Source organism: Panthera leo, chromosome B1 (genome assembly GCF_018350215.1).
Source record: "Panthera leo isolate Ple1 chromosome B1, P.leo_Ple1_pat1.1, whole genome shotgun sequence".
In the NCBI taxonomy this organism is placed as follows: Eukaryota; Metazoa; Chordata; class Mammalia; order Carnivora; family Felidae; genus Panthera; species Panthera leo.
The window spans coordinates 95,539,270-95,556,718 of record NC_056682.1 but is presented as its reverse complement, the minus strand read 5'-3'; the positions used below and the strand labels follow the sequence as shown (position 1 = coordinate 95,556,718).

At 37.5% G+C, this 17,449-nt stretch overlaps 1 protein-coding gene across 4 annotated transcripts in view; it reads right to left on the bottom strand.

Annotated features, from left to right (window-relative positions):
* Positions 1-17,449, bottom strand: part of SCLT1 (sodium channel and clathrin linker 1) — a 220,620-nt gene that overhangs the window by 143,275 nt on the left and 59,896 nt on the right. For all 4 annotated transcript variants that reach the window (XR_006201717.1, XM_042935491.1, XM_042935492.1 and 1 more), the window contains one exon: positions 14,223-14,293. Coding sequence is in view for 3 of the 4 variants with exons in the window: in XM_042935491.1 (XP_042791425.1) it covers positions 14,223-14,293 (71 nt within the window). In the remaining variant the exon portion in view is untranslated. The remainder of the gene's footprint in view (positions 1-14,222; positions 14,294-17,449) is intronic.

Genomic DNA, 17,449 nt, shown 5'->3' with positions numbered 1-17,449 from the left:
AACTGTGGGGCTTCCAATTCTATGAAGCCAGCATTACCTTGATTCCAAACCCAGACAAAGACCCCACTAAAAAGGAGAATTACAAGATAATATCCCTGATGAACATGGATGCAAAAATTCTCAACAAGACACTAGCAAATCGAATCCAACAGTACATTAAAAGAATTATTTACTATGATCAAGTGAGATTTATTCCTGGGCTGCAGGACTGGTTCAATATTTGCAAATCAATCAATGTGAAACATCACTTTACTAGAAGAAAGGATAAGAACCATCTAATCCTGTCAAGAGATGCAGAAAAAGCATTTGACAAGATACAGCATCCTTTCTTGATAAAGATCCTTAAGAAGTAGGGATAGAAGAAACATAACTGAACATAATAAAGGCCATATATGAGAAATCCATAGCTAATATCATTCTCAATGGGGAAAAACTGAGAGCTTTCCTCCTAAGGTCAGGAGCATGACAGGCATGTCTATTCTCTCCACTGTTGTTCAGTATAGTACTGGAATTCCTAGCTTCAGCAGACCAAATAATAATAATGATAATAATAATAATAATAATAATAATAATAATAATAATAATAAAACGCATGCAAGTTGCCAAGAAAGAAGTCAAAAGTCTCACTCTTTAAAGATGACATGATACTCTACATGGAAAACCGGAAAGACCACCAAAAAACTGGTAGAACTGATATGTGAAGTCAGCAAACTCACAGGACAGTCATGCAGAAATTGGTTGCACTACTTTGCACCAATAATGAAGCAGCAGAATAAGAAATCAAGGAATTTATCCCATTTATACTTGCACCAAAAACCATAAGATACCTAGGAATAAATCTAACCAAAGTGCTAAAAAATCTGTATGCTGAAAACTATAGAAACCTTATGAAAAAAAATTGAAGATGACACAAAGAAATGGAAAAATATTCCGTGCTCATGGATTGGAAAAATAAATATTGTTAAAATGTTGATACTCAAAAAACATGTTGATATTACCCAGGGCAATCTACACATTCAATGTAATCCTTATCAAAATAACATGAGCATTCTTCACAGAGCTAGAACAAACAATCCTAAAATCTGTATGCAACTATGAAAGACAGCAAATAGCCAAAGTAATGTTGAAAAAGAAAACCAAGACTGGAAGCATTAAAATTCTGTGAACTTCAAGCTATACTACAAAGCTGTAATCATCAAGACAGTATGGTATTGGCACAAAAACAGACACATAGATCAATGGAATAGAAAACCCCGAAATGGACCCACAAATATATGGCCAACTAATCTTGAACAAAGCGGGAAAGAATATCCAATGGAAAAAAGACTGTTTCTTTAGCAAATGGTGCTGGGAGAACTGGACAGCAACATGCAGAAGAATGAAACTGGACCACTCTCTTATGCCACACACAAAAATAGATGCAAAAAGCCTGAAAAACCTACATGTAAGACCTAAAACTCAAAATTCTACCTCTTTGACCTGGACCACAGCATGTTACCAGAGGCCAGGGAAACAAAAGCAAAAATGAACTATTAGGACCTCATCAAGATACAAATGTTTCTGCACAGAGAAGGAAACAGGCAATCAACGGAATGGGAGAAGGTATTTGCAAATGACATATTGGATAACGGGTTAGTATCCAAAATCTATAAAGAACTTCTCAAACACAACACCCAAAAAACAAATAATCCAGTGAAGAAATGGGCAGAAGACATGAACAGACACTTTTCCAAAGAAGATATCCAGATGGCAAACAAACATCAAAGATGCTTGAACATCTTTGTCCTCAGGGAAATATAAATCAAAACCACAATGAGATATCATCTCACATCTGTCAGAATGGCTATGATTAACTCAGGAATCAACAGATGTTGGCAAGGATGTGGAGAAATGAGAACCCTCTTGCACTGTTGGTGAGAGTGCAAACTGGTGCAGCTGCTCTGGAAAACAATGTGGAGGTTCCTCGAAAAATTAAAAATAGAACTACCCTATTACCCAGGAATAGCACCACCAGGAATTTATCCAAAGGATACAGGACTGCTGATTCACAGGGGCACACGTACCCCAATGTTTACAGCAGCACTTTCAACAATAGCCAAATCATGGAAAGAGCCCAAATGTCCATCAACTGATGAATGGATAAAGACGATGTGGTTTATATATACAATGGAATACTACTTGGCAATGAGAAAGAATGAAATCCTGCCATTTGCAGCAATGTGGATGGAACTAGAGGATATTATGCTAAGTGAAATAAGTCAGTCAGAAAAAGACAGATATATGTTTTCATTCATATGTGATCTTGAGAGACTCAACAGAAGACCATGGGGGAAGAGAAGGGGAAAAAAAAAGTTACAGAGAGGGAGGGAGGCAAACCATAAGAGACTCTTAAATACAGAGAACAAACTAAGGGTTGATGGGGGTGCAGGCAAGAGGGGAAATGGGGGGAGGGCACTTGCTGGGATGAGCACTGGGTGTTATATGTAAGTGATGAATCACGGGAATCTACCCCCAAAACCAAGAGCACACTGTATACACTGTGTGTTAGCCAATTTGACAATAAATTATTAAAAAAACTAAATAAACAGAATTAAAGGAAAAAAAAAAAAGAAAATACAGCTACCCTATGACTCAGCAATTGCACTACTAGGTATTTAATCCAAAGGATACAAAAATGCTGATTAAAAAGGGCACATGCACCCCAATGTTTATAGCAGCACTATCAACAAAAACCAAATTACGGAAAGAGCCCAATGTTCGCTGACTTATGAATGGATAAAGAAGATGTGGTGGGTGTACACACACACATACAGACACACACACAAGCAATGGAATTAGTCAGCTATGAAAAATAATGAAATCTTGCCATTTACAACAAGGTGGATAGAACTAGAGTGTTATGCTAAGTGAAATAAGTCAGTCAGAGAAAGACAAATATTATATGATTTCACTCATACATAGAATTTAAAAAACGAAACAGATGGAACATAGGGGAAAGGAAGGAAAAGTAAGAAAAACAGAGAGGGAGGCAAACCATAAGAGACTCTTAAATACAGAGAAGATACTGAAGGTTGCCAGAGCAGAAGTGGGCAGGAGGATGGGCTAAATGGGTGATGGGTATTAAGGCAGGCACTTGTTGGGATGAGCACTGGGTGTTACATGTAAGTGATGAATCACTAAATTCTCCTGAAACCAATACTACACTGTATTTTAACTAACTTGACTTGTAAAACAAAAACAAAAACAAAAAAACACATAAATACTTAAATGTGTACAGAAAAACATTATAGTTTTTTTTCTTCATAGAAAACAACCATTCCTGACATGATTTTGACATCAGTTTCCCTACTGATTTATACTATCTCCTCTGTCGTATACTAAATTTCTTTTTTTCTCTTTTTTAAATAGCTTATTCATTTAATTGGAAAGAGAGCATACATGTAGGAGGGGCAGAGAGAGAGAGAATCTCAAGCAGGCTCTGCACTAATTCATGAACCATGAGGTCATGACATGAGCCGAAATCAAGTTTAACTGAGTCATGCGGGTGCCCCCTAAATTTCTATATAGTCTTTATTCTGTTCTATTTGGCCAAACTCATGTTCTTGCAAATAACACTGCATTTTATTCTCTACAAGATGGTTTTGGTAAATGGTACTTTACTATTTCATGATGTTAGGATTACATTACCATGTTTTTCTCTCTCAGACACATATATACACACAAATTATAGAGGTTTTTAATACAAACTACGTTAAGGTTAATTTTAAAGATCTGGGAAACTTATAGGAAATTTAATCTTCCTATCCAAGTATGGCTGTCCATTGATAAAAACTGGAGTTAGGAGCACCAAACCCCCATGTAGTCAAAAATCCACATATAATGTTGACCCCCTCAAAAGTCAACTAACAGTCTACAGTTGACCTGAAACATACAGTTGATTAACACGTATTTTGTGTGTTTTACATATTATATACTGTATTCTTACAATAAAGTAAGGTAGAAGAAGAAAAATGTTAAGAAGATCCTAAGGAAGAAAAAACACATTCATAATATTGTATGTATTTATTGAAGAATATCTGCATACAAATGGACCCATGAAGTTCAAACCTGTGTTGTACATGGGTTAACTGTACTGATCTATTCCAGTGCCATGGCTGTCAACACTATTCTTATGTTGATCATCAAAAGTCTTGTACCCTGAGTGCAGATCTTTACTGAATTGCTTGTTAATGGTTATCACCAGTAGGATTTCCAGTAGTTACTGCAAGGCCAATTTGTCCAAACTGCCCCCTCCCCCACCATCTGGCCACCTATACATAGACTTCTCAGTTCATTCTTCCACTTGCTTGTGGAAAAAAACTTTAAGTCATCCTTGATACTTCAATCTCTCTGTTACCTCTATCAAATCTGTCAGGAATCTACCATACAAAATGTTAAAAACAAAACAAAACAAAACAAAACCATTTCCAGAATCTGACCACATCTTACCAGCTCCCACTGCCACCACCACAGCCCTAGTCAACCTGAGTCCCACTGCAGCTTTGGTTACTGTAATACCCTCCTTACTGGTCTCCTTGCTTCCAATTCTTCCTCTTTACAGTCTACTTTCCAATATGGCAGTCTGAGTGATCAATCCTATTAGAATATAAGTTAGATTGTGTCAATCTCCTGTTAAAAACCATTCCTATTTCGCCCACAGTAAAAAGCCAAAGTGCTCACTATAGCCTACAAGGCCCCATATCACTGTGTCTTCCACCCTCGATATCATTTCTGATTTAATCTTTTACTACTCTCATCCTCCTGTTTTATACTCTATTCCACATATAGTAGTGAGAAAGAGTCTGAAAAAAATGGCACCAAATTCTTGACTATCTATATCAACATCTGTGCAACATGATGTTGAAAATCTTTCCATCAAAAGGAGTATCTATTTCCCTATCCTTTGAATTTGGATTGACTTGGTGATGTGCCTCACCATGGATAATTAACAAATATGACTCTAAAGAGGCTTGAAAAGTATTTTCAACCTACGCAATGGCAAGTGCTATACTTGGAATACTGTTTCCCTGCATTCTATGGATAATCTGTTCATACCCTTCAAGTCTTTGTTCATATCTCAACTATTCAATGAGGTTTACTTTGAATACTCTATTTAAAATTGCAGGAGAGGGGCAAGATGGCAGAAGAGCATGGAAGGTTTTTTTGTTTGTTTGTATTTTTTTTCTGTATTTTTTTTGCATTTGTATTTTTTGTTTGTATTTTTGCATTTTGTGTCTCGCATTCATGAAATACAGCCAGACCAACACTAAACCTTCCTGCACGCCTAAAAAACTAATTTGAGGATTAACACAATAATCTGCATAACCTGAACCATAGAACTTAGCAGGTAGGCAGTGCGGAGAGGTGAACTGGGGGAGAGAGAAGCTGCAGAGGGCAGGGAGCTGTTTTTACTTGCAAAGAGAGGACAGAGAATGGGGGAGTATGGGAAAAGCACACCACCCAAAGCAGCTGGAGAGAAGGGGAAAAGTGGAAACAGCCGCAGGGACTGAATAAAAACGGGAAAAAGGAGAAAGGAGAGTGTTTAAATTCTATGAAAACTCTATAAAACAGGGGGAGCACAGACTCTGAAACTCTGCAGCTCCATACCTGGTGGTGCTCTGGTGGGAAGGGTGAATCCACAGGAGCAGAGAGTGAGGTCTGGGAGTCCTGGGGCCACACAAGAGAAGGCAATTGCCTTCTGGGAGGACATTTGGTAGAGGTCGTGTAGCCACCCTACAGCCAAAGGTCCTCACAGACCCCAGAGAAAAATGACATTCACCGGTGCTGGAAGAAGGACGTTAAGGGGGAAGCCAAGTGCCAGATATGTGTTGTGACTTACCATAATCCCTGAAACACTGCTGCTACATGATTGCGAGAAGTTTTTCTGGGGTGGTCTGGAATCCAGCCACAGATTCTGGACATCGGCAGCAGCACGGTCCTGCGAACATTTCTGGGTGCGGCTGGCACCCAGCCATTGCTCTGTGAACCCTCCCCCCAGAGGATCTGAGAGGGTCAAAACCACAGTCCCTCAGAAGTGAGGAGCTGCAAAAACAGTGCTGCATCTGAGATAAAACTAAGAAGGAAAGTGGCACCTGGCAACCTGATGGCTTGGTCACGGACAATGTAAAAGTAGGGAGTGGACGGAAGCCTGAGACAAAGGATGGGTGTGCGATTGCTGATCAGGCAGTACAGAGTTCTGATAACAGAGACTGGGTAGCTGGGTGATGCCATTTTCACCTCTCCCACGCATACGCATACACAACTACAAGTGCCACAACAATCCACCCCAGTAAGCTAAACGGTGACATCTAGTGGAGAATGGAGCTGTTACATTAAGCCCCACACAACTGGGCTAACCTCACTCTTCAGGAACACCACAAGTCTCTCCGCTTGCTTCGTTTATGGACTATAAAGTGCTTCAGAGTTTGACTTCTAGGGGAAAACAATGCAATTTCAATCGTATTTCAGTGTGTTAGTTGGTCCATCTATTCAATTTTTTTTCGTTTCTCTTTTCTTCAATACAGAAAGAAAAAATGTTATTTCTATTTTCAATTTTTATTGAAAATATATTTAACTTCTTCCAGTATATCTTTTACAGTTTTGTAAATTTCTCAAATTCTATTTTATTTCCATAATTTCATTTTACCTATTTATTTTTTGAAAATTTCAGACATTTTCCTTTTTTCCCCCTTTCCCCTTTTTTCTCTAATCTATCAAGCTCCTTACAACAACCAGACCAAAACACACCTATGATCTAACATCATTTATTTGATTTCTTTTTGGGTTGTTTTTTTTTCCTTATCAATTCCTTTTCTTCCTTCAAAATGATGAAACAAAGGAATTCACCCCAAAAGAAAGAGAAGGAAGAAACCACAGCCAGGGAATTAACACAGATACAAGCAAGATGTCTGAACCACAATTTAGAATCACGATAATAAGAATACTAGCTGGGGTTGAAAATAGATTGGAATACCTTTCTGTGGAGATAAAAGAAGTAAAAACTAGTCAGGATGAAATAAAAAATGGTATAACTGAGCTGCAATCTGGAATGGATGCCACGACAGCAAGGATGTATGAGGCAGAGCAGTGAATCAGTGATATAGAAGACAAATTTATGGAGAATAAAAAAGCAGAAAAAAGAGGGAGACTAAGACAAAAGAGCACGATTAAGAACTGGAGAAATCAGTGACTCAAAAGGAGCAAGAACAGAATCACAGGAGTCCCAGAAGATGAAGAGAGAGAAAAAAGGGTAGAAGGGTTATGTGAGCAAATCATAGTGGAAAACTTTTCCTAACCTGGGGAAAGGCACAGACATCAAAATCCAGGAAGCACAGAGGACTTCCACTAGATTCAACAAAAACCGACCACCAACAAGGCATATCATAGTCAAATTCACAAAATACTCAGGAAAGGAGAGAATCATGAAAGTAGCAAGGGAAAAAGAGTCCCTAATCTACAAGGTAAGACAGATCAGGTTTGCAGCACACCTATCCACAGAAACTTGGCAGGCCAGAAAGGAGTGGCAGGATATATTCAATGTGCTGAATCAGAAAAATATGCAGCCAAGAATTCCTTATCCAGCAAGACTTTCATTCAAAATAGGAGAGATTAAAAGTTTCCCACACAAAAAAAATTAAAGGAGTTCATGTCCACTAAACTAGCCCTACAAGAAATTTTAAGGGGGACTCTCTGAGGAGAGAAAAGATGCAAAAAAAACCATAAACCAAAATAACAAAAAAACCCAAAAAAACCCCAAAAGCAACAAAAACTAGAAAGGACCAGAGAACACTACCAGAAACTCCAACTCTGTAAGAAACATAATGGCAATAAATTCATATCTTTCAGTACTCACTCTAAATGTCAATGGACTAAATGCTCCAATCAAAAGATATAGGGTAACAGAATGGATAAGAAAACAAGATCCATCTATATGCTGTTTACAAGAGACCCACTCTAGACCTAAAACTACCTTCAGATTGAAAGTAAGGGGATGAAGAACCATGTATCATGCTAATGGTCGACAAAAGAAAGCTGGAGTAGCCATACTTATGTCAGAAAATCTAGACTTTAAGATAAAGATTATAACAAGAAATGAAGAAGGGCATGATCATAAATAAGGGGACATTCCACCAAGAAGACCTAACAATTGTTAACATTTATGCTCCAAATGTGTGAGCTCCCAAAAATATAAATCAATTAATCAAAAAGATAAACTCATTGATAATAATACCATAATAGGAGGGGACTTCAACACCCCACTTACAGCAATGGACAGATCATCTAAACAAAAAAATCAATAAGGAAACAATGGCTCTGAATGATACACTGGACCAGATGGACTTAACAGATATAATCAGAACACTTCATCCAAAAGCAGTGGAATATACATTCTTCTCCAGTGCACACGGGACATTCTCCAGAATAGATCACATACTGGGACACAAATCAGCCATCAACAAGTATAAAAAGATCGAGATGATACCATGCATATTTCCAGATCACAACTCTATGAAACTTGAAATCAACCACAATAAAAAATTTGGAAAGGTAACAAATACTTGGAGACTAAAGAACATCCTACTAAAGAATGAACGGGCCATCCAAGAAGTTAAAGAGGAAATTAAAAAGTTCATGGAAGCCAATGAAAATGGTAACACCATAGCCCAAAACCTCTGGGACACAGCAAAGGCAGTCATAAGAAGGAAGTATATATAGTAATCCAGACCTTCCTAAACAAGGAAGAAAGATCTCAGATACACAACCTAACCTTACACCTTAAAGAGGTGAAAAAAGAACAGCAAATAAAAACTCAAACCAGCAGAAGACAGGAAATAATAAAGATTAGAGTGAAATGACTGCTACTCAAACCCCCCCCCCCCCCAAAAAAAAAAAAAACAGACAGATCAATGAAACCAGAAGCTGGTTCTTTGAAAGAATTAAAAACTTTGATAAACCCTTAACCAGGTTGATCAAAAGAAACAGGAAAGGACCCAAATAAATACAATCAAGAATGAAAGAGGAGAGGCCATCACCAACACAGCAGAAATACAAACAATAATAAGAGAATATTATGAGCGATTATAAACCAATAAAACAGCAATCTGTAAGTAATGGACAAATTCCTAGAAACATACAAACTACCAAAAGAGAAACAGGAAGAAACAGAAAATTTGAACAGACCCATAACCAGTAAAGAAATCAAATCAGTAATCAAGAATCTCCCCCAAAACAAGAGTCCATGGCCAGATAGCTTTCCAGGGGAATTCAACCAAACACTTTTTTTTTTTTTTAATTTTTTTTTTAATGTTTATTTTTGAGACAGAGAGAGACACAGAATGAGCGGGGAAGGGGCAGAGAGAGAGGGAGACACAGAATGTGAAGCAGGCTCCAGGCTCTGAGCTGTCAGCACAGAGCCTGATGCAGGGCTCGAACTCACGAACTGTGAGATCATGACCTGAGCTGAAGTTGGACACTTAACCGACTGAGCCACCCAGGCGCCCCTTCAACCAAACATTTAAGGAAGAGTTAACACCTATTCTCTTGACGGTGTTCCAAAAAACAGAAATGGAAGGAAAACTTCCAAACTCTTTCTATGAAGCCAGCATTACTTTGATTCTAAAACCAGACAAAGACCCCACTAAAAAGAACTACAGACCGATTTCCCTGATGAACATGGATGCAAAAATCCTCAACAAGATATTAGCCAACCGGATCCAACAATACATTAAAAAATTATTCACCACGACCAAGTAGGATTTATACCTGAGATGCGGGGCTGGTTCAATATCCAAAAAACAATCAATGTGATGCATCACATCAATAAAAGAAGGACAAGAACCACATGATCCTCTCAAAAGATGCAGAGAAAACATTTGACAAAATACAGCATCCTTTCTTGATAAAAACCCTCAAGAAAGTAGGGATAGAAGGATCATACCTCAAGATCATAAAAGCCAAATATGAAAGACTCAACGCTAATATCATCCTCAATGGGGAAACACTGAGAGCTTTCCTCCTAAGGTCAGGAACAAGACAGGGGTGTCCACTCTCACCACTGTTATTCAACATAGTATTAGAAGTCTTAGCCTCTGCAATCAGACAACACAAAGAAATAAAAGGCATCCAAATTGGCCAGGAGGAGGTCAAACTTTTACTCTTTACTGATGACATGATATTCTATATGGAAAACCCAAAAGATTCCACCAAAAAACCTCTGGAATTGGTTCATGAATTCAGCAAAGTTGCAGGATATAAAATCAATGCACAGAAATCGGTTGCATTCCTGTACATCAACAATGAAGCAACAGAAAGAGAAACCAAGGAATCAACCTCATTTACAATTGCACCAAAACCCATAACATACCAAGGAATAAATCTAACCAAAGAGGTGAAAAAATTATACACTGACAACTATAGAAAGCTTATGAAACAAGTTGAAGACAACACAAAAAAAATGGAAAAATATTCCATGCTCCTGGATAAGAAGAATAAATATTGTTAAAATGTCGATACTACCCAAAGCAATCTACATATTCAATGCAATCCCTATCAAAATAACAGCAGCACTCTTCACAGAGCTAGAACAGTCTAAAATTTGTGTGGAACCAGAAAAGATCCAAATAGCCAAAGCAATCTTGGAAGAGGAAACCAAAGTAGGAGGCATCACAATCCTGGACTTCAAGCTGTACTACAAAGCTGTAATCATCAAGACAGTATGGTACTGGCACAAAAACAGACATGCAGATCAATGGAACAGAATAGAGAACCGAGAAATGGACCCACAAACGTATGGCCAACTAATCTTTGACAAAGCAGGAATGAATATCCAATGGAATAAAGACAGTCTCCTTAGCAAGTGGTGCTGGGAAAACTGGACAGAAACATGCAGAAAAATGATCCTGGACCACTTTCTTACACCATACACAAAATTAAACCCAAAATGGATGAAAGATCTAAACATAAGACAGGAAGCCATCAAAATCCTCGAGGAGAAAGCAGGCAAAAACCTCTTTGATCTTGGCTGCAGCAACTTCTTACTCAACACATCTCCAGAGGCAAGGGAAACAAAAGCAAAAATGAACTATTGGGACCTTATCCAAATAAAAAGCTTCTGCACAGCAAAGGAAACAGTCAGCAAAACTAAAAGGCAACTGACAGAATGGGAAAAGATATTTGCAAATGACATTAGATAAAGGGTTAGTATCCAAAATCTGTAAAGAACTTGTCTAATTCAACACCCAAAAAACCAAATAATCCAGTGAAGAAATGGGCAAAAGACATGAATAGACACTTCTCCAAAGAAGACATCCAGATGGCCAACTGACACATGAAAAACTACTCAACATCACTCATTATCAGGGAAATACAAATCAAAACCACAATGAGATACCATCTTATACCTGTCAGAATGGCTAACGTTAACTACTCAAGCAACAACAGATGTTGGCGAGGATGCGGAGAAAGAGGATCTCTTTTGCACTGCTGGTGGTAATGCAAACTGATGCAGCCACTCTGGAAAACAATATGGAGGTTCCTCAAAAAATTAAAAATAAAACTACCCAATAACCCAGCAATTGCACTACTAGGTATTTAGTCAAGGGATACAGGTATGCTGTTTCAAAGGAACACATGCACCCCCATGTTTATAGCAGCACTAACAACAGCCAAAGTATGAAAAGAGCCCAAATGTCTATCGATGGATGAATGAATAAAGAAAAGTGGTGTGTATACATACAATGGAGTATTACTTGGCAATCAAAAAGAATGAAACCTTGCCATTTGCAGTTACATGGATGGAACTAGAGGGTATTATGTACGCTAAGCGAAATTAGTCAGAGAAACAGAAACATCCTATGACTTAACTCATATGAGGACTTTAAGATACAAAACAGATAAACATAAGGGAAGGGAATCAAAAATAATATAGAAACAGGGAGGGGTATGAAACGTCAGAGATTCTTAAATATGGAGAACAAACAGAGGGTTACTGGAGGGTTGTGGGAAGGGGAATGGGCTAAATGGGTAAGGGGCATTATGGAGTCCGCTCCTGAAATCACTGTTGCACTATATGCTAACTAACTTGGATGTAAATTAAAAAAAATATATATAAATAACCTAAAAAATAAATAAAATAAAATTTCAAGCCCACCACTACTACGTTCCCCTCATAGCAGGAGTATCTTTGCTATTCAAGGTAGGCCTCTGGGACCATGTCTGAGTTTATGCTAATGAAGTGACACAAGGTAGGAATGGGAGCTGGGCCATGCTGGAAAGTGCAATCAGGTAATTAGAGAGTTGAGGCTTTGAGCCATGTAATATAGGCCTGACTTCTTGACCTCCAGGGAGAGAAGGTAGACTGGAGATTGAATTCAATCAAAAGGCCAATGATTCAATCAGTCATGATATTTAAATTGCAAAAGCATAGTCAAATAATGTTTTATTGGATGACACAGTCATTGAGAAATATCATTAAAAAAGTAAATTTATTTAGATTTAAAACAAATCATAGGCATATAATAAAAATACAATAAAATGTCTGAACACTAAGGCTTAGGTCAGCTTCCTAGTTGGTGAACACAGTGATGTGCCAGGAGGGTGCTGCACCCTAGTTCCATGGGCAGAGGACATGAGAGTTCTAATTTTGAGATCTTACTAGATCTCACCCAATGGGTCTCTTCTTTTGGCTGGTTCTGATTTGTGAACTTTATAATAAAATTTTAATCATTAAGTATAGTGCTTTCCTGAGTTCCCTTAGACATTGTAGAGAATTACTGTGGGGACACTTGTATTTGGAGCCAGTTGGCCACAAGTGTGGGTGGCCCGGGGATCCCTAAACTTGAATCCTAGTGAGGGTTCTTATTGGGGATTGTGCTCTTAATCTGTGGAGTCTGGACTAAACATGGTTAGTGCCAGAACTGCACTGCAACTTGTATACTTTCATACTATCTAGAGTTTTCTCTAATGGACTTATATTAGTTTTATAATTAAAATAAGACACTTCCATTTGGAAGAAAGAGAAATAAAATCTTGGGATTGAATACTATTTTAAAATGTAAAATCATTAACATCAAAAGAAATATAGAGGACCAAATAAGAGCCCTTGAATAGAAATGTCTAGGGGAAAAGAATGTAAATTTATTTAAATTAAATTAAAAAGCTGATAAAGGCATAAAATTTTGTGAAATGCATTCTTCTTTTTTTAAAATAGCAAAATGTTATTTTGTGGGGCCAAATACATGATGGTGTAAAAAACGAAATAAATAGCAAGGTTCATTTAACAAACAGAAACTTACGTTTTTTTTAATAAAATGTAAATATATACTACAATTTAAAGATATTTCTAAGTTACTGCATCATACAGCAAAACCCTATTATGATTATACTTTTGACTTTTCAGTATTATGATTAAGGGGGACGAAAAGTGAAAAAAAAGTTTTGGTCATTTGGAGCCCAATGCCAGGCTTGATTGCACCAACCCTGAAATCATGACTGAGCCACAATCAAGAGCCAGATGCTTAACCAAGTGAGCCACCCAGGTGCCCCTAAGTTGCCTGAACTTTAAAAACTCTCTACTGGCTTTCTTATCTTCCTCTCTGTTCCACTTTCCTCCTACTGGTGCTCCCTGGTATTACATTTCAATAAACTACATGCTTTGACACCCTTTTCTCAGGTCTACTTACAGGGAAATACAAAGAAGATATGTGCAGAAAAAATGTTTCTAAGGGAACTGATTTTATTCCATAAGCACTGGTTTTACTATCATGGAACATCCTTTCATGTGTATATTAATAGATGCCTCCTCACTAATTGCCTTGATTTCAATCTGCCTTGAGAGAAGCTTAAAAGGGAAGAAAAAAATTCACGGAAAACTCATGGAAAAATTATGGCATCATCACTTGCTCTGAAGTAAAATAATTTCTTTAAAAATTTATTTATCTTGAGAGAGAGAGAGAGAGAGAGAGAGAGAATGTGTGTGAGTGGAGGAGCGGCAAAGAGAGAGGGAAGAAAGAATCTCAAGCAGGCTCCACACTATCAGCACGGAGCCCAATGCAGGGTTGGAACTCATGAACCAAGAGACCATGACCTGAGTCGAAATCAAGAGTCAGAGGCTTAACCAACTAAGCCACTAGGCATCCCTGAAAAAAAATTATTAATAAAATAACAAAATTCATTTTTGAATTTACCTAAGTTGTTTTCGGAGTTGCTCAATTTCCACATTTTGTTCAGTTACTGTTTTCAGAAAGTGTTGGTTAGTCTGCCACAAGAAAAAAAACAGAAACGTTCAGTATTAGAACACTTAAAACTACATCTTCAAAGACTAACTACAGGGCATATAAGTAGAAAAAATTAAGTCATGATAATGATTAGTGTTTTTGACTGTAAAATATAACCTTGGCAATATTTCCTCACCTTTACTACTTAGTGGATGTCTGCTTCACTTCAAACCATGTACATCTGTTTTTCTGTTTTAGGTCTTTCCTTGAATATTTGAACCTCCTTTATTCACTTAACTGCCCAGAAGGTGACAGGTGTTGCAGAATTCATGTCCCCAGTATGCTCTGGAAGAGCTCGATAACAATGACTGAAGAGAACTGGTGTGTAAACATCTCACTCTCCTCCTATGCTCCATGGTGGAATAAGTCTGAGCCTGTTATACAAAGGCTTCCAGAGTCCATTGGTAGGATTCAGTCTCAGTTACCCATGGTGTTAACTGGCATGATTCTTAAAAACCCTTTGGCTACCTTCTCTTCCTTTCCTAGTCTCACTTCCCCATTTCCCTACTGGTGCGCCCTTGTATTATCTCCTAAATAAACGACATGCTTTAGAATCATTTTCTCAGGGTTAGCCTGCAAAGGAACCTAAAGTAAGATATGTAGCAGTCTTCCAACTGTAGAAAAAACTTTTTTAAAGGAAATTGATTTTCTTCTGTAAGTGCTGGTTTTATCACAAAGGCACAGATCCCTTATCCTTATCATCTTTATCTATACGCCTTATAGGTAAAGTCATACAGACTCCAGTTACTTCATAATCCATAGTCTTGATTTCAGTTTCTTCCCATCCCAACAAATCATACATACATCTGTCCAAATGCTTCTCCCCAAAGCAGTTTTCATTGTGCTTCTATCATATTCTATTCAATTTCATTGACTCCCCCTCCCTCCCTCCTTCCGTCTTTCTCCTTCCTTCCTTCCTTCCTTCTCTCTCTCTCTCTTTTTTTTTTTATTTTTTTTAATTTTTTTTTATTTTTATTTTTGGGACAGAGAGAGACAGAGCATGAACGGGGGAGGGGCAGAGAGAAAGGGAGACACAGAATCGGAAACAGGCTCCAGGCTCCGAGCCATCAGCCCAGAGCCTGACGCGGGGCTCGAACCCACGGACTGTGAGATCGTGACCTGGCTGAAGTCGGACGCTTAACCGCTTAACCGACTGCGCCACCCAGGCGCCCCTCTCTCTCTCTTTCTTAAGAGAGTATGAGTGGGGATGGAGCAGAGAGAGAGGGAGGGATCTGAGGAGCCAAAGCAGGTTCTGTGCTGCCAGCAGCGAGCCCAACATGGATCTTGAACTCAAAAACCTTAAGATCACAACCTGAGCCGAAGTTGGACGCTCAACTGAGCCACAGATGTGCCCCACGGACTTCATATTTTTAATACACTATTTTATTTCTTCCTGAAATCAGAATTCCATCCTGCCATCATTTATCCCTTTCACATCCTGTGTGGCCCACTCACTTTAAGACAGAAATAATTGTTTCCTTTCTATATTTTGATAAAATTTTATATGCATTTTTACAATACACATCACATTATATTCAAACATTATATTTAAAGTTCATGTATTCCTGGCAAAAATATGAGTCATTTATTGAAGACCACCTTCTCCCAGAATCCTCAGTAAATGCCACATGATTTAGTACATTCTAAGTACCTAAACCTTTAAGGAATAAATGAATGAATGTCTCCATTGAAACATGGAAGAGTTTGAAGACTGCATCTTTCTTTATTTTGGGAAGCAGAATACTGCAGACCAGAATTTAGTGGTCCATTCACAGACCACAATTTAAGAGGCCAACTATCACACACAGGAAAAGAAGGCTAGAATTATGAAAGGTAGGTAAATTATACCATATCAGAATAGTTAAAACAAAAAAACTGGGTGCAGCACTGGGCATGAATCAGGAAAGACCTAATGGTTACATGTAAATAATTGAAGGGTTAACTTGAAGAAGTGAGCTTGTTCTATGTTACTCCAAAAGATAAAATCACATATCAATGGGAGGAAATTTATGAAGATTTTAGTTTTCTAATAATCAGAATTCAAAAGAACAGACTCTTTGGGGAAGTGATAAATCTCTTACAAGGAATATCTAAAGCATAGGCTAGATGATCATTTAACTGAAAAGCATTTAATGAAAGATGCCTATGTCATTTGAGGAAATAGATGACTTTTAATATCATTTCAAATTCTCCTGTCAAGCAATCTCAATGACTTCAGTCCAAACTGATTCACATCTCTGAATTCTTCTATGTCTGTAATGCACCATGATGTTTTATTACATATACTGTCTTAGCATTAACATAATTAATGCTTGTGTCTTTTACCAGTTGGGAACACCTTAAAAATAAATGACATAGAGCAATCAGGAGAATTATAAATTGAAACTGTGAATTATAAAAAGCTAGTGTTAGAAACTAACACACTTGATTTGCTAGCAAGCCTAGTAGAGCTCAACAACTGCAACTGAATATGGCTTTGGTGATCTGTATTTGTCATTACAAAGAAAATTAAATACTATATTAATATTCTAGAGTTTGAAGATTCATAAAGGTCCAAGGAGGCATCCCTTTCAATCATCAATCATGATTATTTCATATGTCATCCTGTTTTACCAAGTAGGACAGGAATTTATGGTTAGATGCACATTTCTCTTGCAACCTTTAACAGTGAAAGGAACTTAATATGCAATTAGCAAATATTTTTGAGTAATTTTATAGAGATGAACAAATCTCAAAAAAGAATATTATTTCACTAAGAGAACCTGTAGGAAATATCAACTACTATTATATAAATAAATATATACTTGTAATAAATAAATATAAACTTGTACTTTTACGTATCATTCACATCACTTCCATATGTTACAAAAGTGCACTGGTCATGAAAGATAATTACTTCTTGTATACTCACCAATTTACTGTACATCTATAGGGACTGATTCCATTAATCAGCTTATTATCAATTCTTTTTTATGGGAACTGCTTGATTTTTAAAGGGTACTTTTCTTCAAGTCTGATTTTTACTCAAACGTGCTCCTATGCCTATGCTCTGAATGCTCTTTGAGACATACAAAATCTTTACAATCAGTTAGCTATGTCTCTTCACATTTAGCAGTCTTGTTTGCCACCTGATAGGT